This window comes from Sinocyclocheilus rhinocerous, unplaced genomic scaffold, assembly GCF_001515625.1.
Source record: "Sinocyclocheilus rhinocerous isolate Xijiao unplaced genomic scaffold, SAMN03320098_v1.1 scaffold323, whole genome shotgun sequence".
In the NCBI taxonomy this organism is placed as follows: domain Eukaryota; kingdom Metazoa; phylum Chordata; class Actinopteri; order Cypriniformes; family Cyprinidae; genus Sinocyclocheilus; species Sinocyclocheilus rhinocerous.
The window spans coordinates 276042-286228 of NW_015643640.1; the positions used below are offsets into that span (position 1 = coordinate 276042).

Sequence of the window (10187 nt, forward strand, 5' to 3'; positions counted from 1 at the left end):
CAATATTTCTATCTGCTGAATGTAAGCTTTTCCATATTCCAAGCTTGCCTGCTGCACTGGGGACATCACATGCCTGTGCGAGTCGTGAAAATTATGAAAATAAATCTAGGAATTATTGGATTGTTGGATTTCAAATCAGTAGGGGTTGAGGCATAAAAAGTAACTAAGTAACTAGCTGTTTTATGGATGGTAACTAATATTATTACTGAAATCTTATTAGTAATTAGTTACACTACTAGTTACTGCAAAAAGTAACATTATTACAGTAACTAGTTACTGCCCAACACTGCTCATGATAGAACTGAATTTTTGATCCAATAAATGCAGCCTTGGTGAGTGAGACTTCTTTCAAAAATATTAAGACATTTTATTTACTCCAGACTTACAAATGGTAGTGTATACACAAGGAATTCTCAGGAGCACTGTTATTCTAACAGATATTTGCTTATTAGTTAATTTTCAATTTTATTATTTTGTCTCAATGTTTTTGTGGATAAGGGTGTTGAATTAAAACTGTTCACTGTTGAATTAGTATCATATGATCATGAGTTGATTGATAGTTATTAGTCAACATTGCTCGCTCAGTGTTGTAAATAAATATATGTTACAAGCTGGAGTGTGAAATGCCCTGAGTCTTGGTTTCACATTTTAGCTGAACGTTCTGGCTTAGTTGATTTTGTTGAAGTGTATATATTGACAGCAAGCCAGATATGAAGTGCTGAATTTAAATCTAATCCCTCATAATGTAATCTTCTGTCGTGTGTGTGTGTGTGTGTGTGTATTTCCCCCAGAGTGATCCAAAGACCTTGCTGAAATGTCTGACAATGTGTGCCGAGTTGTTCAAGCAAATGAACATCAAGAGAGGAATCTGCCCTACCATGAATGCTCTGATTGAGTCACTGGTACAAAACACATTTATTCAATTCAAGTTTATTTGTATAGCGCTTTTCTCGATACAAATCTATAAAAGCACTCACATCAGTACCGATTTCCTGCTATTCTGCGGTGTAGGACAAGCGTGTGTCTGCATAGCACTTTTATCACAAGTCAATTTGGTTACTGGATTCTCAACACAAAATCAGTGCAGTGCTTAATTAGAGCTGCAGTTATGGGAATATAACTTCAAAGTGATCTCTCCATTCTAGATACTGCCAGGTGTGTCCAACCCTAACCCTGCTGTGCGCAACATGGCTGTCATCTGTTTGGGAACTGCTGCCCTCCACAGTAAAGACCTCGCCAACACACACCTTGTGCTGCTCTTGCAGGTATTTATAACACACTTGTTATAAAGATGAATGAATTCACTTTGTCCTAGTGGCTCAGAGGTTTATTTTTATTTGTATGTTTAGATCACACAGCTAGATGAGCCTAAAATCAGGATCAGTGCTCTCCGAGCTCTCATCGACCAGCTCCTGCTCAATGGCCTCAACATCCTGCAAGACAAGCCTGCTCCTGTCTCCCAAGACGACAGTAATGGGCAGCCTGAACATCAAGCTGAGGAGGAGGGTACCATTCAGAGCATCCTGAAGATGCTCTCAGAATTCCTTGATAGTGAGGTACTGCATATCCATTATATTATTGGTTATACTATATTGGAACTTTGCCATCACTAGTAAACCTGATAGTTCTTGCCAAACCCTACAGCTAAAAATATCAATCATCATTGTATGCCTATCCTGTTGTAATAAATTGACACCAGGGCAAAAAAGTGACAGTTTTGTGCATGTCCAATTGGAATGGAATTGACAGTAGGGCTGAACGATTAATTGCATTTGCGATAATATCGCGATATGAAAAAACGCGGAGGCTGCGATTACACTCTGTCACGTGACACGTGAGAGTAAAGAGGTGTGTTCGACATCAAAGTACGGCGAGAGAAAGCATAAGGAGACGTCCGCTCTCTTATAGCTCTCGCAGTACTTTGATGACACACACCGATAGGTCTAAGCAGTGCTGCTTCAAGTCGAGCACATCTAAGCAGTCTTCAGAGGAAGCATCAAGTTGGCATGCTACAGTGTTGCCAAGTCCGCGGTTTGGGGAACCCCTCCAAAAAATGTGTATTTTACCCCCTGGAACGTGATTTTTACCGGTGGACCCCCCCTCGAAACGCGATTGGGCTAGTTTTGAGTAGCAATTGGGCGGGTTTTGTTGTGAAACCCTGGCACCCTACACGCGGAAATGTTTGAAAGCGTATATATGAACAGTGTTGGGAGTAACGCATTACAAAAGTAACAATATTACAGTAGTATATTACTTTTTGCTGTAACGCAGTAATATAACGCATTACTAATTTCTCTTTCTCCTCTGAGCTTCCCACCATCCAAACATTGACCAGAAACAATGAGTCTAAACCCAGCAGACAGCAGAGCTGTCAGTTCAGCAAATCCACGCATGACCGAACACCAGCTAGAAACCAGAAACCCATCCATACACCTTCATATATGCAACAATTATAGACTACAGTGAGACTTGACAGACTCATCCTACCGCATTCTATCAGTCGTGTTTATTATGGAAGCTTGGATAAAAAAAACTTTAAAAGATAATTACAAATGAAAAAGATAATTACTTTCTTTCCTCATAATTCAGAATTACGAGATATAAACCCAGAATTGTGAGATAAATTCAGAATTGCAAGACAAATATTTAGAATTGTGAGATTTTTAAGACAAACTCAGGATTGTGGGATTTTACAAGATATAAACTCAGAACAGCGAGTCTATTAACTCAGTCCGAATTGTGTCAGAATTGTAGGATATAAACTCACAATTGACCCTTCGCTGGGAGTTTGATTGACAGGCGATCTGACCATTCATAACACCAAATCTGCCATTTCGTTCAACAAACAAACCAGACAGGAGAGTAGATTAACGTCAGTGGACTTGAACTTGAAAAACGGTGTATTGACGTCTTTCTGCAGTTGAAACAAGTTACCTTCTGATGTTCATTCATGTTTATTTCATGCTATAACCAGTGTTGCCAAGTCTGCGGTTTTCCCGAGGAATTGGGCTACTTAACGCTGTTGCCGTGGGTTGTTTTTCATGTCCGCGGGTTGAAGCAACTCCAATAACATGATATTTATCCCCTGGAATGCGAATTTTAGCAGGGGAGCCCCGGCAAAAAAATTTGTATTTTACCCCCTGGAACGTGATTTTTACCGGTGGACCCCCCCTCGAAACGCGATTGGGCTAGTTTTGAGTAGCAATTGGGCGGGTTTTGTTGTGAAACCCTGGCACCCTACACGCGGAAATGTTTGAAAGCGTATATATGAACAGTGTTGGGAGTAACGCATTACAAAAGTAACAATATTACAGTAGTATATTACTTTTTGCTGTAACGCAGTAATATAACGCATTACTAATCAAATTTGGGTAATATTATTACTCGGTACAATCTCAGTAACGCAAGTTACAACAACATATTTTAATTCAAAATTAAGTGCTGAAATGACCAACACTGCAAAACAGTAGTAGAGAATAAATTCCGCGGGTAAAATAGTCTGTTTCCTGTTGCTGTAATTTGATGGTTGAGATGACTGCAGAGACGGATTCTACATTTGTGAGACGGACACACTTTCAGTTCATCAGAGAGAAGGACAAAATGCATAGTAAGGTGCAATCTATGTGCAATACCGAACTCAACATGGAGAAATAGCACGAGTAACTGAAGAAACACCTGGACTGGTGCCACTGACACAAAGCTAACGGAGAGAGCTGCAGGGTCGGAGAAGAGATGCGGCAGACTAGTATTTTATCTTCCCGCTGTTTGATCGCGCCGGTGCCTCACGCACACACAATACAGCACTGCAAACATTGCAGCCTGTTCATTATCAGAATAAAATAGGCTATATTCAACTAAACATATAGCTACAATGCTTAATTTAAATAGTCTGTCGTACAATCCGTGCCGTGCAGCCTCCAGCTCGGGCAAAGTACATAATTTTCTCATGTGATGAGAATGTTTTGTTTTTTGCGGAAAGCGCATTAAATACAAAGCTTGTTTTATTCAAATACATCGCGAATATGGAAACATATGGATTCGTGCCGAATGAGAGAGCTGCGTAAGAACAGAGCCGTTTGCCGTCAATTTCTCTTTAAATTCGTTTTGGCTTTTTTAGCAACGTATATTTTTCATTCTTGTTCTGTTCTGAATACCGTTAAATTTGGATTTGTTGTGGAGTGAGGAGAACTAAAATCGCCTATAGGCTAGCTATTGTGTTTACTGTTTGTTCATTACAACATTCCGCTTTATTAACCGGTATCATTTCTGAATGATGCGGTTTGTGCTTATCCCGATAGCACACTGCATCACAGAGACGTCTATTTGACATCTGCAAGATGTATTTTTTTTTTTTAGAGTGTTTGCTCATCTGCAATACATCTATAGGATGTTTCCTGTTAGATGTCAAATAGATGTTTAGAAAATGTCTTTAAAGTGAACCTGATATGAAAGTTGCAGTCTTTTCTTCCTAGTGGTGACACTGCCATTCAAAAATGTAGGATCAGTAAGATTTTTATTGTTTTTCTTTTTTTTAAGACACTTCTGCTCATCTAGGCTGCATTTATTTGATAAAAAATACAGTGAAAACCGTAATATTGTGAAATTATTTGTTGAAAATAAAGGTTTTTTAATTTAATATACTTTAAAATGTAATTTATTTCTGTGATCAAAACTGAATTTTCAGCATCATTACTCCAGTCTTCAGTGTCACATTATTCTTCAGAAATCATTCTAATATGATGATTTATTAAAATAGAAGTCTTTTGTAACGGTACACTACGGTTTAAAAGTTTGGGGTCAGTTTTTTTTTTTTGAAAGAAATTAATTTTATTCAGCAAGGATTTGTTAAATTGATAATATGATAGTATTTTGAATAAATGCTGTTCTTTTTAACTTTGTTCATCAAAGAATCCTGGAAAAAAGTATCTCAGGTTCCCAAAAAATATATTAAGCAGCAATAATTGTTTCCAACAATAATAAATCAGCATATCAGAATGATTTCTGAAACATCTTGAGACACTGAAGATTTGGAGTATTGATGCTGAAAATTCAGCTTGGCATTACAAGAAAACTTTTTTTTTTTTTTTTAATGTATATTTTGAACGGCAGTATATATATATATATATATGTATGTGTGTGTGTGTGTGTGTGAAACTGCTTTTCGAACAAGGAGGGACTTGATTTATTGTCCATCAGGAATTGATTGGATTATTTGTTATCGTAGAATTGAAACTTGTCTGGATATATGACAACTGTATTATCAGGGAAGAGACGTTGCAACCTTCAATTAAAAAAAAAAATACACAAAAATTGTTGATTTTGCTGTTTAAAAAAAAAAAAAAGCCTCGTGAGACAACTGTTAATGCCCTTTTCATTGGTCTTGAACCTTATTTTGTTAAAAAAAATGAAGAGAGAATCCTATCATGAAATCAGTATCATAAATTGTATCGCATTGTGAGTTGAGTGAATCGTTACATCCCTACTATCCCTTTAATGAATTAGTTGTGTTTGTTCATGCTGCCATTAACATTAATGACTATTGTAACGGCACAGATGTTTAGAGTTGTCCCTGTAATTGTTGTACACCAGAACAAATCAAGAGTGTGTGGAGGAGAGTTTTCTTCCAACCTTGAGAACTCTGTTCAACGCTCCTGTGACATCTCCATTGTCTGAGGTAGACGCATCCAACGTGGCTGAACTGTTTGTTGAACTAACTCGACCCAGCGCTCTTGTGAAGCCTGCTGCCGTACAGGTACGCTTGAATACACACGCACGCTTATAAAAAAAATAATAATAATAACAGCAATGGGTTTTGTTCAAAGCACTTTAAAGTGTTGATATTTTGTAAATGACCAAAACTCTTTTGCAGGCCGTGTCTGTGCATGACTCCCTGGCAGTGCGTGTCTGTAATGAAATCTTGCGAGACATTTCTGCTCCCGAGGTGCGCGTCTACTGTAAAACTCTCAGCTGGCTGGAGATTAACTCTGAACCTGGACCGGCTAACAGTGAATTGCAACTCCTGTTAAAAGACATTTTACAGGTACTCTTTTGTGAACTTATGGTTGGAGAGCCACACTGGGTAAAAGCAAAGAACAGCAGATTAAGCAGAAATGGATAAGAAATTAATGAAATATCCCGTCCGATTAGATAGAATAGCATTATGGTAAGCAGTTATGATCATAGTGACATTGATCTCGTGTGTGTTACAGGAAGTGAAAGATAAGCACTGTATAAGGATTATTGAGAAGCTTTGTAACCAACTAAATGGAGATAGTTGTTCCAAATCAGCCGGTAACCAGGACACAACTTTGCAGAACTTGGATGACAACAATGGAGGTACTAGCTAGCAAACTAACACGCATTTTACCAGCCTTTATTACCAGGCCCAGAAATGTATCAGGGCTGAGAGCAAAAACCTGTTCCCTTGGTGAATAATATATGTATATTAGTATTGTTTTATTTATTCACCTAACATTGTTTTTAGATCTATATAGTGTAGTATGTATATTCAGAGGCGAGTGTTGGTGGAGCCTTACTATGAAGTGGTTTTAAAGCGATGGGGGTATCATTTTGATAACCGTTCAGATTCATAATTCTCAGTTGATTCAATTACAATGTTATTTTAAAAATATGTAATTTTTCATAATTATAATTTAATATTATTATTAATTTGTAATAACATTTATAATTGTTCAGATTCATTATTCTCAATTGACTGAATTATAAAGTATTTGACATAAGTAGTACACTGTGTATTTATGTAGTAAGAACAAAATCTACTCGTAGAGGTAAAAACACTCTTTGAAATCTATTCCCGGGGCAAATATTGCCCATTAATAGTTCGTTTCTGTCATTGATAGTTGATTTTCTCATAGGTTGAGTTATGGGAAAGGAAGTGGTTTTCTTTTACCTGTAGTATTCAAAGTATCTGTTACATTAACAAACCTATCTGTGCATCCTTGCAGAGGTGAACAAAGATGAGACTAAAGCTAAACGTGCAAAAAGAGGTACAATTATTTTTAATTTGATCAAATGCTACGAGTAGGGCTGCACGATAAATCTAAATGGAATCGAGATCGCGATTCGACAGAAGCTGCAATTGTCATGCGTGTCTTTCAGTGAAGCACGGTTCTGTGATCAGCAGTAAATCTCCATCCAAAGGCCAGAGGGCACTCTCGCGCTGAAACTCCAAATATGCCTCGCAGAAGAAACCCAGAAAATGCCTATCGCTGCAGCTGAATAAACAGAAGATTCAACTGCTTTCATTAATTCAACGTGACTAATAAACACACGACTACGGCAATATACGGTTAATCTTGGTTCTTATTATTATAATTTTTATTAAAATAAAGTATATTTATAATGCAATGCCTTTATCACTGCTTAAATACTATGATATATGTTGCGTGCCTTATTCTGTGTAAGAAGCCACGTCATCTCAGAGAAGGATTTATTTCAAACACTCGACTGACGTTATGAAGTGAGTTTGGAGTAAAAACATGTTATTAAATGTGGTATGTTCACATGCTTTCAGATGGAGCAGCATTTACTTCACAGAGCCGTAGTTCACTGAGAAGCTATGCAAACAGCTGTCATTATCGCGAACGATTTCTCCGATTTCATAATCGCGCAATAAAATCGTCTGCGATTTTGTTTGTTTTTTGCGTAACTTGTCAGTGAACTACGGCTGTGTAGTAAATTCTGCTCCATCTGAAAGCACGTGATGATGATTTCCTGCTGATTACAGAACCGGCATTACTATCAAAATGCGCATGACAATCGCATTCGATTAATCGCGCAGCCCTAGCTACGAGTGAATCTTTTTCTTTGCTTGCTTGGCGTGGCTTATATGATTGTTGTATTATCTTTCACACTGTTGTGTTTCAGGCCAGAAAAAAGCTTCCACTGCAAAGAATGGCAAGAAAGCCAGTAAAGCGGAGTTGTCCTCTGATGAAAGGTTGGCTTGTTCCACATCTTAACGAATGGTTTTGTTTTTAACTTCAAATGTAAATGTTTCCTTTTGTAGGTCGCTTATCTTTTGCTTGCATTCTAATCATTCTATAGCGACGACGAGAATGTTCCTGAAGAGCCTCCATCAGTAAGACCAAGTCGCCGTGCCAAGATGGCTGCTGTAGATAAAACAAAGCAGGATCTGACTGCCCTTATGAACCAGGAGGCCAATGGTTCTTAGAGTGGATTACTCTTTAAGAAGGTCCGCTTTCGCCTATTACATCCTACAGTTCCCTCGGATGTATCCGAGAGATTACATTGATACATTTTAATGCAGTCTAGTCTAATTATTTAGTCCAACTATTTACAGTGTCAACCTGGGTTAAGGGCTTGATTGTCAAAATGAATGTTTTTGTTAAAATGCATCATCTGCAGTAATTCTCCAAAGGTTGTCTTTGGGTAGGAGTCACTTCAACATTCATTTATTTACTCGAAGCTGTTGTTTTAAATGCGTGTGAGCTAGTGGGACAAACTGTTCCCTTATTTTTGCCATTTTCTATTTTAAGATTCTAGTATGAACAGTTGGCTTGTCAATAATAGCTAATATTTTAAAGTGAAAAAATTACTTTGATTTGTATGCATTTTTCTGTCTAAATAAAAATGTTTAAACCTGTAACACAGTTACTCTAAAAGTGTTTGCAAGAGCTTTTATTGTTCTAACGATTGAGACCGCTTCTTTGAAGGCAAGTATAAAAACAGAAAATACAATACAATGTGTACATAATTTGTATGTTTATGTACAACATATAGCACCGGGTAACAAGGTTACAGTGGCCAAAACTTCAAAATGGCATATTTGAACATAAGACAATACACAGAAGGCCTCCTGAATGATTCTCATAACAAGCTTCATCTCCAGCATTTGGTTGGCATAGGTATAAAGATATAATGCACCATTTTTGTCTGTACTTTTGCCACTTTATGTTGGCACTGGGCATGTAGATGTAACTAAAGGGAGTTTTTCAGCAGTTTCAGAAATATTTCTCTAGCTGACAAGCACCCAGACACAATGGTTTAAATCGAATAGAATAAACTAGGTGGGAAATGAACATACAATTTCTCAAAAAATATGCCTCTAAAGTGGTTTGTGTGTTGCACTGGCTAAACTTGTATTTCACAGCTGCAAGCCAGTCTTGTTACAGAGAGCCTAAATGAACTAAGATGACCTCAACAAAACCTAATGCTGATGATACATGGGGCAACTTTTTGAGCAATGTTGCCGTCAACGGGCAACCAGATGAGAAACAAGGCCCATGACCGATCTAAAGTATCCAGATAGACATGTTACCCATTTTCAATGGGAAAGTGCCCAAGCAGCACTGCTCAAAAAATGTTGCCCCGTGTATCATCAGCCTAAGGCCATAGCAGGGCAACTTTAACTTTCTACATATTCAGGGGGGCAGAGCCACAGATTGGTAACAAACATCAGATGGGAACTAGAGCTAACAACACAGCATTTAAATAGATACTAAACATACAGGCTGTATAACCAGTTAGAATGTTTTTGGTAGAGGCCTAAATGAATGACATGGTTACAACAATGGGTTTTATCAGTTCAGACCAAACTACCATGCCTTGCCAGTAGATTTCAGGAGGTAGGCGTCACATACTGCAATAGATCAGAAATTAAAGTTTGCACAACTAAAGTTCTTGTATAGAAGAAACGATGTGTAAAACATATTTGCCTCTGGATCATCTTAAAAGCTTTTAATTTAAAAAAAGAAAAGAAAAATATAATCTTACATCTTTAAATGTAAAACATTGCACCAAAAATACGCTGTACATTACAACAATGGTTTAAGTCAGAAATGAGAAAATGAAACAGGTAGCTAGTTTGGGTTTGGTAGTGCAAAGAGAACATAAAGCTGGATGTAAATTAATGCTTAAATGATTTTCAACAACTTGGCAGAGAGTAAATTCACAGGAGTTGTAAGAAAGGTTTCCATAAATACAGGACTAGAGGACACTTAGATAAATTGATACCAAAAAAAAAAAAAGTGGAGACACTACTATAATTTTCTAATTTCAGAATGCATTGCTAGTACTTTTTAAGTGGGCAGTTTCTGTACGGAACATTAACAGTACATAAGACTTGATTTTAAACAAATTCCCAACTTGACATTGTTAAAAAAAATAAAATAAAATAAAATCCTATTTAAAGAGCTCTTACAACGCCA

General features: G+C 37.3%; 1 protein-coding gene across 1 annotated transcript in view; it reads left to right on the forward strand.

The window, feature by feature from the left end:
* ncapg (non-SMC condensin I complex, subunit G) overlaps positions 1-8588 on the forward strand; it is a 22339-nt gene extending 13751 nt beyond the window's left edge. The window contains exons 16-23 of the mRNA XM_016575080.1: positions 1446-1551; positions 3889-3931; positions 5590-5752; positions 5870-6040; positions 6210-6336; positions 6966-7007; positions 7888-7957; positions 8065-8588. Of these exons, the coding sequence (XP_016430566.1) occupies positions 1446-1551; positions 3889-3931; positions 5590-5752; positions 5870-6040; positions 6210-6336; positions 6966-7007; positions 7888-7957; positions 8065-8191 (849 nt within the window). The 3' untranslated portion in view covers positions 8192-8588. The remainder of the gene's footprint in view (positions 1-1445; positions 1552-3888; positions 3932-5589; positions 5753-5869; positions 6041-6209; positions 6337-6965; positions 7008-7887; positions 7958-8064) is intronic.
* The last annotated feature ends 1599 nt before the right edge of the window (positions 8589-10187 follow it).